Source organism: Palaemon carinicauda, chromosome 16 (assembly GCF_036898095.1).
Source record: "Palaemon carinicauda isolate YSFRI2023 chromosome 16, ASM3689809v2, whole genome shotgun sequence".
In the NCBI taxonomy this organism is placed as follows: Eukaryota; Metazoa; Arthropoda; class Malacostraca; order Decapoda; family Palaemonidae; genus Palaemon; species Palaemon carinicauda.
In genome coordinates this window covers 132,533,952-132,554,381 of record NC_090740.1, presented here as the reverse complement: position 1 = coordinate 132,554,381, position 20,430 = coordinate 132,533,952, and the positions used below count along the sequence as shown (strand labels likewise).

At 37.8% G+C, this 20,430-nt stretch overlaps 1 protein-coding gene across 2 annotated transcripts in view; it reads right to left on the bottom strand.

The window, feature by feature from the left end:
- The window catches only part of Pli (E3 ubiquitin-protein ligase pellino), a 56,055-nt gene that overhangs the window by 21,036 nt on the left and 14,589 nt on the right, over positions 1-20,430 (bottom strand). For both annotated transcript variants that reach the window (XM_068390105.1, XM_068390106.1), the window contains exons 5-6: positions 18,720-18,818; positions 17,389-17,604 (exon numbers count right to left, since the gene is read on the bottom strand). In XM_068390105.1, the coding sequence (XP_068246206.1) occupies positions 17,389-17,604; positions 18,720-18,818 (315 nt within the window). The remainder of the gene's footprint in view (positions 1-17,388; positions 17,605-18,719; positions 18,819-20,430) is intronic.

The window sequence follows — 20,430 nt, the reverse complement described above, 5'->3', positions numbered from 1 at the left end:
TGTTGAATTACGTGGGTGTGCCAGCTGTCTCAGGACCTGCCTCACTAGGCCTAGTGAGTACACCTGTCATTTCGTACTCTGATTTGCTGGGACATGAAGGCAGGCCAGCCTCTCCGCTGCCGCCAATGCTCAAAGAGGACTTCTCGAGCTCCCCAGAATGGCGGCCGAGGTCCTGTTCGGGTACCGTCCTTACCTCCTTTAGGTCGCCTCAAAAGGGACCGTAGTCATTCTGGTCCATGCTTGCCAAGCCGTTGTCACCTGCTTCTCAAGATTAACAGATTCCAAAGTTACGAAGAATGTCTGCAGAGCCTGTTGGATATCTTTTTGATTTCTGTATACTTATGCAAGCTCCTTAACGCTTAACTAGAGTGTCATAAACTACTGGAGTTTCTTCTAGGAAAGTTTTAACCCACAGATCAAAGAGAACTGGAAGATTTATTTCATCAGTTTCAATTGGTCTGTTGTGGTGCTTTCCGTTGATGATCCGATTGACAGTAATACTACTATAGAGATCAGCCTCCTCCCATGCTTCATCAAGTCCACTTCATTCAAATGTCTTTCCTAAATAGCAAATTGCACATAGTGAAGTGTGAAAAGCTCCAGGACAGAAGATCCATTTGTCTTTGTTATTTTGGGTTGAGATACTCTAGCTTCAGGACCTTTTTATAAAGGTCCATGACATATCTTTATTGCGTAAACATACTTTGTTATATTTAAAATATTTTATTTTAAAATGTATGTTGTATCAATAAAATTAAGTTAATATGCTGATCGATACAAGATTTATAGCTAATTGTGTGCGGCCATCTTGAATTATACCAAATTACGAGCAGCCATCTTGAATTTAAAAATGCGTACCTTAAAAGTTCTGAATAAAATCCACAAACATATTTTTTTCTTATTTGAGATATGTAAAGAAGAGATTAAGAATAGTTTCTATTCTATCAATTTTTTAACATCATCTTATGTTTGCTCATCCACTAGTACAGCGAAACCTTAAAGTATGAAAGTTTCGTTATACGAAAAACTCGTCTAACGAAACGACAAACAAATATTTTTTCGCCTCTTATTACAAAAAAACTCGACACACAAAAGGAAATTCACACAGCTACTATTGTCCTGCTCTCTTATTGATCCACATCTTTACCATCATGTTTCTACCAGCATCCCTCTACCATTTAGTTTTGGCATTCACTATTGTTCAGATTGAATTCAGGATGGCGATTTCAATTTCATACTTATATTTTTTGTGTTTTTTTATTTAACCAGTAATTCTATGACCATGGGTCCCAAGAATGTTGTTGATGTTCAGGGAAAGAAGAGGATACTTTCTATAGAGACAAAGCTGGAGATAATCAACAAGTATGAGGCTGGCACAAGGTTGAGTGTGATTGCTAAGGAATAAGGCCAAAATCCATCGACGATAGGCACTACCCTTAGTCAGATGGATGCCATCAAAGCAGCAACACTTTCTAAGGGCATAACTATTCTTTCTAGTATGAGGAGCCATGCCCATGACAAGATGGCAAGACGACTACTCCTCTGGATTAAGGACAAGGAAATTGCAGGAGACACAATCACCACAAGGCCAGCGCCATTTTCTATAATTATGAGGTGCCGGTGATGGGAGATGAGAATGAGAGAGAGATTACATGAGAGGAAGTGAGGAGAGCACTAGATGAAACGAGAGTGGGAAAATCATCTGGTATGGATGCTGTGAGAGCTGAGATGTTGAAGGAAGGGGGTGAGACTGTACTTCAATGGTTAGGGAGATTGTTTAATATGTGTTTTGTGTTGTCAATGGTACCAGTAGATTGGGTTTGTGTGTGTATTGTACCACTATATAAGGGTAAGGGAGATGTGTATGAGTGCTGTAATTCAAGGGGTATTAGTTTGTTGAGTGTAGTTGGAAAAGTGTATGGTAGAGTACTGATTAATAGGATTAAGGATAAAACAGAGAATGCAATATTAAAAGTACAGGGTAGTTTTAGAAGAGGTAGGGGTTGTATGAATCATATTTTTACAGTTAGACAGATATGAGAGAAATATTTAGCAAAAGGTAAGGAGGTGTATGTTGCGTTTATGGATCTGGAGAAAGCGTATGATAGAGTTGATAGGGAAGCAATGTGGAATGTGATGAGGTTATATGGAGTTGGTGGAAGGTTGTGGCAAGCAGTGAAAAGTTTCTACAAAGGTAGTAAAGCATGCGTTAGGATAGGAAATGAAGTGAGCGATTGGTTTCCGGTGAGAGTGGGGCCGAGACAGGGATGTGTGATGTCGCCGTGGTTGTTTAACTTGTATGTTGATGGAGTGGTGAGAGAGGTGAATGCTAGAGTGCTTGAACGAGGATTGAAACTGGTAGACGAGAATGACCATGAATGGGAGGTAAATCAGTTGTTGTTTGCGGATGATACTGTACTGGTTGCAGATGCGGAAGAGAAGCTTGATCGATTAGTGACAGAATTTGGAAGGGTGTGTGACAGAAGGATGTTAAGAGTTAATGTGGGTAAGAGTAAGGTTATGAGATGTATGAGAAGGGAAGGTGGTGCAAGGTTGAATGTCATGTTGAATGGAGAGTTACTTGAGGAGGTGGATCAGATTAAGTACTTGGGGTCTGTTGTAGCAGCAAATGGTGGAGTGGAAGCAGATCTACGTCAGAGAGTGAATGAAGGATGCAAAGTGTTGGGGGCAGTTAAGGGAGTAGTAAAAAATAGAGGGTTGGGCATGAATGTAAAGAGTTCTGTATGAGAAAGTGATTGTACCAACTGTGATGTATGGATCAGAGTTGTGGGGAATGAAAGTGACAGAGAGACAGAAATTGAATGTTTGAGATGAAGTTTCTAAGGAGTATGGCTGGCGTATCTCGAGTAGATAGTTTTAGGAACGAAGTAGTGAGGGTGAGAACGGGTGTAAGAAATGAGTTAGCAGCTAGAGTGGATATGAATGGGTTGAAGTGGTTTGGCCATGTTGAAAGAATGGATAATGGCTCTCTGCTAAAGAAGGTGATGAATGCAAGAGATGATGGGAGAAGTATAAGAGGAAGGCCAAGGTTTGTGTGGATGGATGGAGTGAAGAAAGCTCTGGGTGATAGGAGGATAGATGTGAGAGAGGCAAGAGAGCGTGCTAGAAATAGGAATGAATGACGAGCGATTGTGACGCAGTTCCGGTAGGCCTTGCTGCTTCCTCCGGTGCCTTGGATGACCGCGGAGGTAGCAGCAGTAGGGGATTCAGCGTTATGAAGCTTCATCTGTGGTGGATAACGGGGGACGGTGGGCTGTGGCACCCCAGCAGTACCAGCCGGATTCGGTTGAGTCCCTTGTCAGGCTGGGAGGAACGTAGAGAGGAGAGGTCCCCTTTTTTGTTTCATTTATTTGATGTCTGATACCCCCCAAAATTGGGGGAAGTGCCTTGGTATATGTATGCATGTATTTATTATTTTTCATTTATTATAGTAATAAGTTTTAATATCTACTTCCTTTACAGGTATTGACGGTTAGGTTAGGTATATTGAATAACTCAAATGTATTTGGCTCTACTGTATTTCATTCTGGTTTTACCTCTATTATAAAATTTAATGAGGTGTTTTCATAGGGCTTGGAACGAATTAGGCGATTTACATGTAAAATGAGACTCATACGAAAAAATAATGTTACGAAAGACAATCCAGAATGAAATAATTTTGTATCCTAGGATATTAATGTATCATCATCATAAGACAAACTACAACAATAGCTGGAAAAGCAGATTCCTACAAGTCAAAAAAGGAAAAGGCAATAACTAAAGTATAATAAAATGTAAACTTTAAAAAATATTAATACCAAAGAATAAATTAACTAAGAGATTTGGCCCTTTAAACCAAGTACAGTACTAGAACCCAAGAAGCCTTTCAGAAGTTTTTTTTGTAATAATGAATGAATGAATGAAGGAAACTAAAAATATGATTACACAGTACAGTGAAACCTCGTTTATCGCGGTAGATAGGTTCCAGACGCGGGCGCGATAGGTGAAAATCCGCGAAGTAGTGACATCATAAACCTATTTATTTAACATGTATATTCGGACTTTTAAAACCTTCCCTTGTACGTAGTACTGTTAACAAACCACCCTTTAATGTACAGAACACTTAATGCATGTACTACAGCACCCTAAACTAAAACAGGCACAAATATTAAAGGCGATTTTATATCATGCGTTTCCTAAACACCTAAAAAGCACGATAAAAAATGGCAACCAATGTTTTGTTTACGTTCATCTCTGATCATAATGAAGAAACAAACTCATTTAGTGTACAGTACACATATATGTATAGGTTAGTTTTTGCATCGATTATATTGATTATACAGTACTGTACTGTATGTTGATTTGTTTATTACCAATGTTTTAGTTTACGTATTTTTCTTAGGACTTCCAAATGAAATGTTTTTCTTTGTGACGCCGCCTGAAACGACGGCGTGTACGCTCAGTAAACAACCACGCTCAGAACAAACAAGGCATTTAACGCGCATGATGATCGTGATAAATAATGATACAGTACATACAGTATTTACAGTAAAAGCATTTACAAAATATGTTACCTTACAAATATAAATTATACAGTATTGTACGTAGCAAAGCAGGAAAACAATTTACGAGAGAGAGAGAGAGAGAGAGAGAGAGAGAGAGAGAGAGAGAGAGAGAGAGAGAGAGAGAGAGAGAGAGAGAGAGAGATTGTTTTACGTACGTAAATGTAAATTTTAAACAAAAAAAATATGATAGGTTACAACATGTAGACTTTTAAAACCTTCCCTTTAACTTAATGCATACAATACTGTACGTATTGTATGCAAGAATATTAAAGTAAAAAATAAAGATTGTTACTGTACTCACCACGAAAGAAGTTGAAGAAAAACTTGAATGGTGATGGCGATGAATTTGCTGCACAGTAGAAATGATGATGATGAAGCTGATGATGTGTTCTACTGTGCAGCCAATGATAGTATTTTACGTCTCTTCAGACGGAGGTGTCTTTTCCTGGGACACCTCTTCAACTTCTTCCTGGGAAACTTCAATTTCTTCCGAAGGCGTACTAGCAGGAGGAACTGGCTCTTTTTTGCGAGGCTGGAAGAACATTGTGATCGGAAGTTGTTGCCGCTGCTTCTTTTTTCGATCCAAGAGCATTTTGTAGGGAGTCATTATGTCATCAACCTTGTTGCAGAATTGCATCGAGCGAACCATATCCTCGTCCCACTCTTGCAACATTTCTTTCAACTCCTTCACGTGGTTGCAGGCCTTGGCAAGCTGTTCTAATGTTAAGCCCGTTTCTTCGACATTTTCTTGGGTCTCTTCCTGGGTATCACTCTCTTCCTCACTTGCCGATTTCGTCAGGTCTTCGAGGTCTGCGTCAGTTAGGGGCTGGGAATGGCAGTCCAACAACTCGTCGACGTCTTCAGTCGTCATGTCGCCAAACCCGTCACCTCCAATTATGGCAGCCAACTGCACAGATTTCCGTATTGCAGAGTGTTGGATTTCCGACGGAGTAAATCCCTTGTCGTCGTAAACAATATCGGGCCACAACTTCTTCCAGCTCGCATTCACGGTTGCAGGTTTCATCTCTTGAAGTGCCTTCTGAATATTCTGCAGGCACGTGGCTATGGTGTACTGCCGCCACTACGCCTTCAAGTTGAAATCTTCATCCTCGTCATCTTGGGCAGCATCCACACACGCAACGAGGTCCGCCAAGGTATTCTTCGTGTAGAGGGCCTTGAACGCCCTGATAACCCCCTGGTCCATCGGTTGAATTAATGACGCGGTGTTGGGTGGCAGGAACTCAACCTGAATGCCCTCATGCGACAGGTCAGTTGCGTGTCCACCAGCGTTATCCATAAGGAGAAGGATCTTGAATGGCAAGCCCTTCTCTAAGAGATATTTACTGACTTGTGGGATAAAACACTGGTGGAACCAGTTGGAGGTCAGCATCTTCGTAATCCATGCTTTTTGATTATGCATCCAGTACACGGGAAGGAGATTCTTATTTTTATTTTTCAAAGCGCGAGGATTTTTCGACTTACAGTGATACCTCGGTAGTCGAACGACTCTATACTCGAACAATTCGGAGTTCGACCAAAATTTTCGAGAAATTTTTGCTGCGGTGCTCGACCAAAAATTCGGTACTCGACCAGCCGAACACGTGACGACCGCATGGGCTTTGTGATGATCGCGCCATCTCGGCCACTCTCGCTTGTTCGGGAAGCATCAGTTCTCTCGAGAGCGTCACTCAGACAACGCGCGATCAGCATTCGTTGTGATTTAGTGATTTTCAGTGCTTTTAATTGCTTTTTTAGCTTTCATAATGAGTCCCAAGAAAGTAATGAGTGTTAAGGGGAAGGAGAAGAGGAAAACAGTGCGAACAACGATCGAGTTGAAGAAGGAAATTATAGCGAAATATGAGAATGGTGTACGAGTGTCCGATTTAGCGGTAGAATACGGAATGGCGAAGTCGACCATTTCTACGTTTTTAAAGCATAAAGAAATGATTAAGAAGGCGAATGTTGCAACGGGAGTTACGGCGGTAACTAAGCAAAGGCCACAAGTGATTGAGGAGATGGAAAAGTTGCTTTTAATATTTATTAAAGAAAAACAGTTGGCCGGGGAAAGTGTTAGTGAAGCGTTCATTTGTGAAAAAGCGTTGCATATCTATGAAGAATTAGTGAAGAAAAGTCCGAGTACCAGTGAAAGTGATTCATTTACATTTAAAGCGAGCAGGGGTTGGTTTGAAAAGTTTCGTAATAGAACAGGTATTCGTAATAGAACAGGTATTCATCATTTTCGAAGAATACTGCAGAGGAGGAAGAAACAATTAACAATAGACCAGTTTTTCACAAAAGAAAAGAAAGCTGCTACATCAAAGCCTGTTTCTCCTCCAAAGAAGAGACAAAGAAGAGAAGAAACCCCTGAAATAGATCTGCCCACCCTTTCATTGGAGAGAGAAACAACTCCTGAAGGAGAACTACCCCGCCACATCATGGAAGGGGACTCTCCTTCCAAGCAGTAACCTCCCCCTTCCATCCTCTCCACATCCATCCCTGTATGCCATCGAACCGCTGCTCAAAGGTATGTTCACTACAGTACAGAAAATGGTTTAAAATTGTTTTATTTTAGTACAGTAAATGGTTTAAAATTGTTTTATAGGATTTTCTGACCAATTTCATACACATTTAGATAATTATTGTTGTTTAGGTACACGTTTTATTAATATTTTGGGCCTGTTCGAGTGCTTGGGAACGGAATAGAATATATACCATTATTTCTTATGGGGAAAAAAAATTCGGTACTCGAACAAATCGGAGGTCGAACACGGATCTCGAACGGATTATGGTCGAGTACCGAGGTATCACTGTATAAATAAGCCCCGGCTTTAACAAAAATCCAGCAGCATTGCCACACATCACAAGGGTAACGCGATCCTTGAATGCCTTAAAGCCAGAGGCTTTGGCTTCCTCTTTGAACAGGAAAGTTCACGACGGCATTCTCTTCCAAAACAAGCCAGTCTCATCCATATTAAAGACTTGTTCCGGCTTGTATCCACCTTCGGCGATAATATTCTTGAACGTCTGGTTCACGTAAGTTTCAGCAGCGGCAGTGTCAGCGGAAGCAGACTCCCCATGCAGGGAAACGCTTTTCAGGGCGAAGCGTTTCTGAAACTTCGCGAACCATCCTTTGCTTGCGGAAAAAAGTTTCTGAGGCTGGGAATCAGTGGATGTCCCTGGTTGAGGATCATCTGCATCATCATCATCTTCAGCATGGTTGCCGTCGTCGTCTTTAGGTTCCTTTGCAGCAAAATTCTCATATAAACTCAAAGCCTTTGTTTGGATGGTGTTCGTATCCAAGGCTATGTTCTTCTTCCGGCAGTCGGCAATCCACACAGCTAAAGCACCTTCCATGCGTACGATCGTTTTATTACGCGTTGTAACGACTCGCTTCGCTGATCTGCTAAAGGTGATTGCAGCCGTCTTTCTAATGTTCGCCTCGTCCTTTTTGATATAGCGAACGGTGGATTCGTTGATGCCAAAATGGCGGCCGGCGGCCGCGTAACTTCTACCATCTTTTAACATGTCGAGAAGCGTAACCTTCTCAGCTATCGTCATCATCCTTCGGTGGCGTTTAGGCTCACTACCAGCCTTAAGAGAAGCAGAACGCTTGGGAGCCATTACAGTAGGATTTACGTACAGTACTGTAACAAAAAGTTCAACTTAAAAAGGTCGCACACAGCACAGATTAAACTTCACAAACTTAAGAACGTCTACTCAGCGATACGCGGTAACAGAGAGTGAACGATCCAGCCCCGCGAGAACTTTGATGCTGCGGGTAGAAGATGCGGGCAAAACACCAATCACAGGCTAGATAACAAAACTTGAGTTCTGATTCGTCATCTATCAGCGCTTGAACCAATCGCAACCCGTCTTACAGTACTAGGATGCGTTGGTTACCTACTCATAGAAGATGCCCCGCGCATACTGAACGTACGTAGATTAAGTACAATACCGTAATAATAATAAATAATGATAATAATACTGTACAGTAATAATAATAATAATGATAATAATAATGATAATAATAATAACAATAATAATTTTATTAACAACAACAACAATAATAATAATAATAATACTACACACTTTACGTACGCTATTTTACGTCTCTCTCTCTCTCTCTCTCTCTCTCTCTCTCTCTCTCTCTCTCTCTCTCTCTCTCTCTCTCGTATGCTTATTCGAAATGTGATTTTTGCAACAAAGAATATTATTGGATGCAGTACTGTACTACGTACGTATACATACAAAAGATTCATGGAAAAGAAGCACATCCATTACAGTACACACCATTCTAATATGGTATGACTGCATCTGATTTGCGTTTCATGTTCAATTTAATTTTACTACGTGCTGAATTATCGTATGATCACATTCTCTTTTCGTGTTTTATTTCTTTCTGTGCTGAATTATATATCATATGTAATGCAATGAACAATCAGTAAGAGCAGATATTACTAATTACAGTATTAATGGAATTACAGGTAACAAAATATCGTATTTGATTGTCTTCAGAATTCGCGGTATTTTTGAATTTTCCGGAAAATCCGCGATATGTATATATATATATATGGGTTATGGAAAAACCCCGCGAAGTGGTGAATCCGCGATTGTCGAACCGCGAAGTAGCGAGGGTTCACTGTAATATGAAAATCAAATGAAACATACCAATGTAAGTATGATTGTGCAACTCTTGTACATACATTGCCACAGCAAAATTTACCTAAGATAAAATCAAAGTTAACACTTAAAAAATTGTAGGCTAAACATGAGGAAATACTGTACCCAAAAAAAATATTTCTTTAAATCTCATAAGGGTCAACATATACAATAAATTATGGAACAATATCTATGCCAAGCTACTCAACAAAAAAGTATTTGCACGACGTTTGAACTTCCTCACATTTCACCAATCCAACAGGTCAGTGTTCCATAATTTGATCAAAACAAGAATAAAAATCTAAGGATACTGTTATGTAAAGAACTTCAAATTACAATAAGAAGAAGAATAAAAACACTGCCAATTTCCACTTAAAGCAAAATGGGTGTATCAACTATTTTAATGAACTTTTATATTTTATTTTATCTTTGAAAGGTCTCTGGTCACAATTTCTATCTACATTATCATGTATTTAATTTTTTTTTTTTTAAGGCAAAAATTAAATAAGAATAACACCATTCTAAGTAAGCCAAGGAATCATTGCATTAGAACAGTTGAAGCTTGATGGATGCACTACCAGGAGTTCTAGGTATACATAAATTGCCTTTTATCACTTTTCATGTAGTCTGGAAGGGAAGCTGCAATATTGATCACCAGAAGGAGGGAAATAATACCTATAGGTTTGTATGAGAAAAAAGAATTAATGAGTAAATTTTTTTTTTTTTTATCGGAACCCCATCATGATAATTGCAATTTAGGTGGGATCAAGATTTGTGTGATCCAAGAGAACACTTGGGAAGATGGGTTTAAACCTTTTTAGTGTGAAATGTCACTGTTATAAGCGTAAGCTGAATTGGCAAAGTATGTCCCATATATGGGAGACAAATGTCTCCACATATGTGAGACAGGAATACTAATAACCCTGGAAGTCTTCACCTCTAAAATTCCATATTTGAAATAGTTAAGAGAAGAGAGAATCAAAAGAGGTAAAGGATTCCTTTTGACCATTCCTTAAATGGAAATTTGGCTAATTACTACTGGTGGTTTCAAGGAAAGTGTCCATCCACTTAAATGCCTCAAGTAAAATCTTGTATAAAACATACTACAGTACTACCATCCAAGTAATAGGACCAGAAGACTTTGCCCCTCTCTCACAGACTTGAGAATGACTATCCAGTATCAATATGAGACCATGAACTTTTAGCCGTTTCTTAAATCAATCCATGAAATGATAATAATAGGAAACAGTTACTTCAAGAACTTCTGGTCCTCCTAGGGTAATAAAAGACTCCTTTTTCTCATCCAAGATAGTAGTATTTTTCATGGGTGACAGGAGTAAAGCACTCTGTACTGTATAACAATACCTACTGTCCGGAATTTTAGGTCTTTACCAGGAGATAATCTACTAACAGCAAACCTCTGAAAATTTAAGCTACTGTATCTACCAGAGAGCATGAATCTCACTACCCCAGTTTGAATATGCAAACCACAGGAGAAAAACTCTCTCGAGTGTAAAGTCCAACAGCAACATTGCCTGTAAAAGTCCAAATGTAGGCTTCGGGTTAAAACTTGATATCTGTATTTGCTAAAGCTTCCTGGTGAGAGTCCTGAAGGACCACAAGAACAACATCCAGAGGATTAATGGAGTTTACCAAATTAACGTCCTCCCTCCATTGTACAAAACAAATAGTTCTTTTCTTCAATATGAAATTTGGTTTATTGATGACTACGCATAAAAGTTATAAAAATTTTCCATCTTTCCTTTCAATAGAAAAATGACTAGTAAAGTAATGAAACACCAGTGGTTAGTTATACAGTAGTAGAGTAATGTAATGAGACGCTAGTAGTTAATGGTAAGAAACGAAGCAGTGACGTGCCAGGAGCACTTAGTTATTTCAGTCTCGCTGTTGCATCTGTTGGGAAAACTGTAAGTTCTCCAGGCTCCAAATTGTAATATGTTTTAATGAATTTTAAGATAGCTTTCACTGGATTTGTTAGCTATTATGGGAGCAGTACTGTGATAGAAAAAAAAAAAACTTGTGAGAAGTGCAAATGCCTCTCTGTTCTTTCCATGGAAGTGTTTTTGAGCTTGAAAGCACAAATGAAACTTGCTTTTACTTCAAAGGGAAATCCAGAAGCCTAGGCTAGGTGTTTATAGTGGGGATAATAATGATAATGACAAGCAAGCACCATTCTTTAATACAGCATTTAATCAAACAAGTTTTGATGGTGATGAACCCCAAAAGCTCTTTATTAGCTCCCTTTGTTTATCTCAGTAGCCCTGCAAAAGTTCTCTTAAAGGCAGTAATTCTGATCGATCCTTCCCCATTGCTAACGTTAACCTAACTTCTCAAGGCAAGTCTAGTGGTATCAAAGTTTCTTTTAGTAATGTTTCTATATGTTCACTGTGCAATACAAAGTCAACATCCTGTAAAAGAACCTCTAATTCTTTATTCACTTCAGACCCTTCTGTTGCTTCACCTGTTAACTCCTGCAATCTACAATGCTCTTTTAAACAACTTCTTCACTATTTTGGGGCTTGTGGTAGATATATAAAAATTGATAAAAGCAGATGCTCTGGTGGATACCAGAACTCACCATGCTTTGAGGTGTTTTTCTAGGAATACCAATCTTTCTGTCTTCAAACCAGCTTCAATCTTGGGAGTTACTTTCACAGCATTGGTAGTCAGGATTGCCATCAAGTAGACATTCCAGATGAGTTGTCAACTGGACTTTAAGATCTTATGAGAGAATCTTACAATTATCCCTCAGGGAGAATTTCAGTATAAGATTCTACCATTCCCATCAAAATTGGAAAAACCTTCTTGATCCGTGGGTGCTAGTTGTAGTCAAAGGTGGTTACTAGATTCCTCTAACTTCAAATCATCCTTTGGCCAAGGAGCTAGTTCTGTATCCGAGTTATCTTACAAATACAATAAAAGCTCAGACTTTCAACAAGAAACGGTGAACCCTCCTGAGAAATTTGTGAAACAAGAGGTGTTAAACCCTGCTCTGGGTGTTTTACAACACGTTATTCCTAGTCCCCAAAGCTTCAGAGGGTTGGAGGAAAATTCTAGTTGTCTTGACCCTCATAAGTTTTATCTTCACACAGTTTGAGAAGAATAAGCATTCCTCCCCAGTTTTTTTCTGGGATATCGAATACTGTATCTTAGCATGTCATCAAAGCAAAAAATCTATGCTTCCAAACAAATGGTCACTACGCCATTATAGCTAGAAATTTGGAAATGGTAGGGTTGCCCATTTGTAGGTATGTTTACAACGTCAGTGAACAAAAATAGTGAGCTTTGTTCACCCATTCTGGATTCTTAAGCATGGAAGGTCAATGCCCAGTTGCAAAAATGGTCACATCTGGATCTTGTACAAGTTCCCTTCGCTTACCAAGATCCAGCATGTGTTTAACAAGTTCAGAATCTCTGCAAAAAGCAGGAACACTCTAATAGCCCAGTTTTGGCCACAAAGGGGAAGGGGCACATATCTGTGGCCTCTGTTGTAATAGGGTCTGATCAGACAATCAATTTCAAAGATGATTCATCCAAACTCATCCACAATACATCTATTCTAACTACATAAGAGAGTATCCAAGTATTCTCATTAGCCATGAGTTTTTGCCCCCTCTTGATTGCCTTTTATAGATAATTATTCTGTATCAGACACTGGAATTTATATTTAGAGTGGTACCAGTCTAAGAATGTATCAATAACTAAAACTAACAAGAATAATATTTTGAGTGGTACTAATCTTAAGTATGTATCAATTGTTATATCTTTAAGGTTCAATTTTTATTTTTTAAAAATTCAATTTCAGTCATTAAGGGATATAGATCAATACTTAATTCTGTACTGAGAATATATATCTGAATAGATATACCCATTTAGGGCACTATATATATATATATATATATATACTTAGGGCTCTTAGCTCTAGTATCAAAAGGCATCCAGTAATCACAGCCATTTCTTTAATTTGGATGTAGTTATATAGTATTTAAAAGGTTCAACTTTTGAATAGTTTGAAAATATTTCACTTATATTTATAGACTTTGTGGCTGAAACTTTTCTATTGACATTGGCTTCAGCTAAATACACAATATCCTAGAAGACATATATTTTAAGGTAGGCTTCAGGGAGTATTAGATGATTTTGTCTGTCTTCCTTCAGAGCAGAGCAGAAAAAAAAAAAAAAGAAAAAAAAAAAAAAAAAAAAAAGTTAAAACTAAGAGTCTATTGCAAGCCTTTCATCAGAAAATAGATTTCTTTGTTAAGTATTATTAGGAAACTCACAAGAAATAGGATCCAAATCTAATAAAAGCCTTGAAAGTCAAGGTTCATATTAGAAGTTCTGCAATAACATCTTAATTTTTGCAGTAAACATTCTTTGGAAAGTGTTTTAGTGGCAGGTCACTGGCATACCAAGTTGTCATTTGCTAAACAATATCCTGAAGAGTGCTGGTTTACTTATTAAGATTATATGACTCTAGGTCCAATAGCGGCTGCTGTCAATGAGGTCTATGAACTATTTTGGGTTCAGGAAATTGATAATTTTCTCATCCTACAAATATCTCTAGAAAAACAATGAGTCCTATAACTCAAAATGTATTTTGAGATGGCTCTTTTAAAGGTTTAAAGGCCATTCATGAATGACAGAGGAAAGGGACAGTGACATTGCCATATCAAGCAGGACAATGCCTTAAGGACTGACCATATCACATATGATCAGTGCCCAAGGCCCTCTACACCCAAGCTAGGACCAAGGAGGGCCAGGCAATGGCTGCTAATGATTCAGCAGATAGACCTACAGGCTCCCCCAAACCCCCATCCTTAGCTCACAAGGATGGGGAGGTTGCAGCAACCAAAGGAACTAACGAGTTCGAGAGGGACTCGAACCCAAGTCTGCCAATCACCAGGCAAGGACGCTACCACCAGGCCACCACACCCCTAATAATCAAAGCCAGTCAAGTCTAGAATTATCTCTTTCCTTAACTGGTGTCCTACTTCCATCAGTGTGTGGGAGTTGGCAACGTGAACATCAAGGAAGATTCGCAGAAATAAACAGAATCTTAATCAAATTTTCCATGTACATACTCACCTGATGTTCACATATATGCCCTCCTTTTGCTTCTTGTCACCCGTTGAGATACTACCCCTAGATTTATTGGATCCTTTGACTGACCTTTCTCTTTGGTTCAGGGTCATTTTTCTTTCCCTACACATACAACGAATAGTCTGACCTATTCTTTACACGTTCTCGTCATTCCTCATACACGTAACACTGAAATTACCAAAGAATTCTTCTTTGCTCAAAGGGCTAATTACTGTACTGTAATTGTTCAGAGGCTACTTTCCTCTTGGTAAGGGTAAAAGAGACTCTTTAGCTACGGTAAACAGCTCTTCTAGAGGGGCACTCCAAAATCAAACCATTGTTCTCTTAGTCTTGGGTAGTGCCATAGCCTCTGTACCATGGTCTTCCACTGTCTTGGGTTAGAGTTTTTTTGCTTGAGGGTATACTCAAGCACACTATTCTTTCTTATTTTTCTTTCTTCCTCTTGTTTTTTTTAATGGTGTGTTGGGCAAGCTTAATAGAAGGGTCATGGATGCCTGGTGGTTTATCAAGATGTTGTCTTTTCCTCATGCATTTCTTCTTCTCAAAACCATCTTTATTGTCCTCCCTTCAGTTGAAGCAGCTATCTTGGAGGGTATTTAGCCCTGCACGATTTAATGGTTGCCCCATGTTGATCAGTTTTTCCAACTTTTTCTATAGTCTGTGAGTTTGATCAATCACTTTATTTACATTTCTGTAAATATTGTTTTTGTTGTCCTTGTTAATTTAATTTTAAAATATGATGTATCTTTTTCATTATCATTAATTCTTATGCTGTCTGGAGACATTGAGCAAAATCTGGGACCAGTACGTTCTAGATTTCGTCAATGTCATCTATTGTTTTGTGATATTTGTGGTCTTCATGCAAATATTCAAGACCTTACAGTTGCGTCCAGACAGTACGATATTCTTTTGCACTCAGAAACTTTGTTTTCTAATATGAGGCACTAACCTGAACTCCTTATAGCTGGTTTTAAGAAGCCAATGATTTTGAAATGGGATGCTATTACTTGGACTAGGGGAATGGCAGTGTATATTAGGACTAAGCACCCTGCTTCACATAAATCCTGCTATGAATGTGGATGTCATGGGATTCAGGTAATGAAAGTTTGTGGCAGGCATAACAACTTCTATTTCTGTTCGATATACTGGAATTCTGACATGGATGATTCTATCTTTGATTGCCTTCTTACCATTATAGCTAAGATACATGATGATGATAGAAAGCCCTCTTTTGTCTTTGTTGGTGATTTCCATGTTCACCATAGGGAGTGGTTAAATTCTGCTTCTCCTACCAACTGCCATGGCTTAATAGCTTTAGACTTGGCCTCTGAATCAGGCTGTGAGCACATCATAAGTGATGCTACTCACAGGTCTGGTAACTGCTTGAACTTCATATACAAAGACTACCCTGGCATTATAACAAGTAAGGTTGATGCTTCAGTTGGGACATCTGATCATGCCTTGATTTCATAAGTAATGAGACTGAGCAACCCGTCCCTGATGTATTATACCCGTGTAAGACTTATATGAAATTTCACGCAGACTGGAATTGGATTTTGAGTGATCTTTTGGCACTATTGGTCACAATTGTATAATAGTGCTGATCTATTGACCCTTTGAATGAGAATCTAGTCAACATAATTGAAAGGCATATCCCTTTTAGTGTGCTAAGGTACTGAGTGAAGGTCAATCCATGGTTTAATGATGCTTGTAGATGTGCTTATTTGGGGAAAAAGGAGGCCTATCATCTTTGGAAGGGTGACAGATCAGATTTGACTTGGAATAACTACACTCAAGTTTAGAGCTTTTGCACAGAGTTTATGTTACAACAGAAAAGGAATACAATTTAATCATAAAAAACCCTTTCTGGTACAACCCATGAACATAAGTGTTGGACTACACTTAAATCTGCATTTAGTCAGGCTTTCTCCATCATGAGGCTCAATACTACACAGTACTCTAGAAGTTTTATTCCAGCTGTTACCAAGTTGTGGAGTGATCTTCCTAATCAGGTAGCTGAATTGGTAGAACTTCAAAATTTCAAACTTTCAGCAAATGTTTTTATGTTGAACAGGCTGACATAGATTTTTTTTATAGTTAATACATGAAATATCAGGCTTGGTGTTGTTAATGTTTTTAAAATATTTTATTTTAATTGTTCATTATTTCTCATATTGTTTAATTCCTTATTTTCTTTGCTCACTGGGCTATTTTTCCTTCTTGGAGCCCTTGTGCTTATAGTAACTTGCTGCTCCAAATAGGGTTGTAGCTTAGCTGATAATAATACAGTAACAATAATAATAATAACTGCTGGTGGCTCATTACTTAACCAGAGGCATATGTCTATTGAAATTAAAGATAGAAAGTTTTTAATTTTACGGTTAATGTCAATAAACAGCTTCTAAAGAAGAAGCAATATGAACATCAGGTGAAAATGACAATAACAAATTCTACTGTTAAATTTCATGCTTCTACACAAAAGCTTACTCAACATGCATTATCTTTGAAAATTGTATGCTAGAACACACTAAAATCAACCTAAAGGACAAACAAGAGCTTTTTATACTGTGATTATTGGATGTTTTTTTTCTTAAAGACGACAAGATACATACTGTATTGTTAGAACGTATATACCCGAATAAAGAACATCCAATAGAGAATATGCACCGTAATCATAGTAATGTTCCTTACCTTTATGAAACCTAAATGTAATATTTGATGGTAACCATTACTGGGCACAATAGATACTGTACCTCCACAGGTGGAAATTAGGACGTCATACTTTACCTTCTCAATCAACTGAGTTAGCAGGGAGCAAATACAAAAATTACCTAGGAATGCACACCAGAGGATTATACCCATTTCATATAAACTGAAGTACATTACCAAATGAAGCACTAATTTCCCATTCACTAAATGCAACCACTAACACTTCAATGCCCAGAATATTCACGAGGAAATAAGTATTTTTTTCCTATGCTGTACTAATCTCCATTTTTTCTATATTTTTACTGATTTTCACTTTTCACCTTAATTCTTTTACCTTAAGACACATAGGGCAAGTGTGAGAGTTTGAGTCCTTTTCGTGGCCCCACTCATGTAAGCCTTGCACATGGCCACAATTGAGGTACACAACAGGTTGCTTTTCTGTGGCAGTCAACGTCGCCTTACGGGGAATTACAAGTGTGTTCAAGCCAACAGGACACTGCGGTCGACCAGCATTCAACTCGTCCACCATTTGCTCAAGGTGTCGCTTGGTCTGAAATGGAATTTTAATGGAGATGTATATTAATACTTTGAAATTTTCACGTAAACATTTAAAATACGGTCTAATTCAAATATCTACAATGTTTCCTTTATATTCAGGAAACCTGAATATTGCATCAAAAGTCAAGGGACTTTTGATGGTCTTAATTTGCCACATTTCTATGCAAAACACCACAGCATGAGCATAATTCCTTAAAAAGAAATAATTCATTACATCGTTTAATAACAATGCTTTAGACCACACAAATTTTCCTCATGCAAGGCATCCCTCTGATATCATAAGCTGTATATATACTATATCAAAGTTTTGATAAAAAGAAAATTTGAAAAATTGACAAACTTTAAATCATATTCCAGCTTCAAAAATAGTAAATTTCCTGACATCTGCATTTTTGTCCCTTTAAGGCTTCTGGGTTAAAAGAAGGTTGACATAACTGCATCAGTCAATCAGGTAAAGCACCAAGCATCTAATGCACACAATACTTTCTCTGTTGTCTGACCAACTTGATTAGAGGAATATTTTCAAGGGATTGTGTCTCATTCCCTGCGATCTTAACACATTTCCTACATGAAAATTACTAATGCTCAAATCCAGACTAAGACCATAACTATTTCTGCACCATTCATGGCTACGTTAACTTCCTTTATCATTGAGTTTTTACCAAATATACTCAAAACAAGAAAATTATTGTGTCAACTCAGCTATAGAGCTTCAATACAAACGAACTCCAGAAAACTATACAAAGATATACTTGAACACTAATTACATCAATGAGCGTTTAACTTAATATATTTCAATTTAACATTTAAATAATCTACATTGCAGGATTCCGGCAGCAAATTAGTCTACTTGTTTATGAATCCTTACAAACAAAATAAAAATTTATGAGATCCAATATAGACAATGGTCAAACACCACACTTAAGTGTCCAAAATATTTTATTCCAAGACAACTACTGTATGTAAAAAAAAAATTCTGGGAAAAATTTAATTTAGCTCCATTATATTTTAGCTCTCTTAAAAATTGAAGATAATGGAGGGGCCATATTGAACTAGAGATATTTCCTACTACCTGATGCAAATGCACAAAATAGCTATCAAACTTACCGGAGATTTTCCAAGCCCCTCAGCCGATCTCCATAATAACGTGGCGCCGCACAAGTCAATCAACGTTCCGTCTTTCAATATGTGAGTTTCATCCTCAATCTGCTCAATACACAAATGAAGATAAATTAGCAAGCCATTTCTGAAGTTACTGGGCTTTTGCATAGTGCTCTTACTAAGTAAGTATTACAATATAGGTAATTTACAGAAGTAACAAAATTATTCATGATATAGCACTTGCCACTGTTTTTGTGAATATATTCTTACTTATGGGTTTCATCACCAATTTGCTTAACACATTCAATTGCAAATGACATCACCAACATTCCTTTCAACCTTCCTCACTATAACAGGTAGTATCTACACATACAAAACAAGATCATTTCTTTATGATTTAGTTTAAAATAAAAGTATTGCTGTCATGTGGGGTAGATAAATATCCAGGGGTTATGCACATTAATAGAAAGATCAACAGGACAATAGTAAAATTACCGCGCTGCATTTCGCTCTTGAAAAGAACAGCGATAAAAAACCAAGTTTCTTTTACTTTTTTCAAGTTCACAATTCCTCTATGATGCACAAATATTCTATTTCAACATTCACATCAGTTACATGTTATAGATCTAAAAGAATAACACTATACAAACATATTTTTGGGACAGAGGCTCTGTGGAGTTCAATGGCTTTTTAAGTTACAGTACTGAAAATTATTTGCTTTTACAGCACAGTATATGAAAATTTGTTTCATTTCTAATTATAAACACAGTATTGCCAATAGTTCTGCCATAAAAGCAAAAAAGGCTAAATACCAAGAACTGCCTTGTTTCATTCTGAAACTATGCAAAAAATTATCCTCCAGGATATTACAAGACCAAGTCATGAATTTTAAGTGTGAAGCTTTTATGTTTAACTTTCTCCATAAAGATACCTGTTCAAAGTGCTTTATTAAAGGTTAGCTATGAGCAATAATGGCAAGGAAGAGGTTACTGCAGATGCATACAAAGCCAAAGATACTGTACTGCATACATATTGTGCTGCTCAGTAACCAGGCCTTTTCTCCCCCAATATGAGCAATTAATAGAATTGACAAATCAACAGAAGATACAGTACATATATTCCCAAATGCCTAGTCCCTAGTTTAAAAGGACAGTAAGATCAATTTGGCAGTGAAAATCTAGAGAGGAAGACATGTGAGGAGGGTTTAAACATGGGGACCACCACAGTGAAAAGTTACCAACAATACCACTGAGCCATCACTGTTTGTTTTTCTTTTTTTATCAAAAATGGATAATCACCATTATCATAAGAGAGTTACTTGCTTTACAGAAAGTCGTCATCCCCATTCAGTTGAGAGGTCATATACAGTAGTCACAATAAGTCTTATTTCTTTTAATCTTTAACTGAAAGGATCATTGATGCTTTTATGCTGCCAATATGGTTTCAGATGCACCATGCACCTACACAATACATAGCACAGAATGTCCATTAACGTAAGGATTTATCTCGGAATATATTCGGTGGTTATTTTATTCCTACCGTTTTTTCTTTGTTTCAGTATACAGTATATACTATACACATATCAATTTTATTCAATAGACGTATAGTCTATGACAATGGCCTTTCAGGGTTGTACCGGAAAAATGTCTACTCATAAAGAAGAGAACTCTAGGTAAAAAGATAGTCTGCTTAGACTATAAGGCTGTATTGAACCATA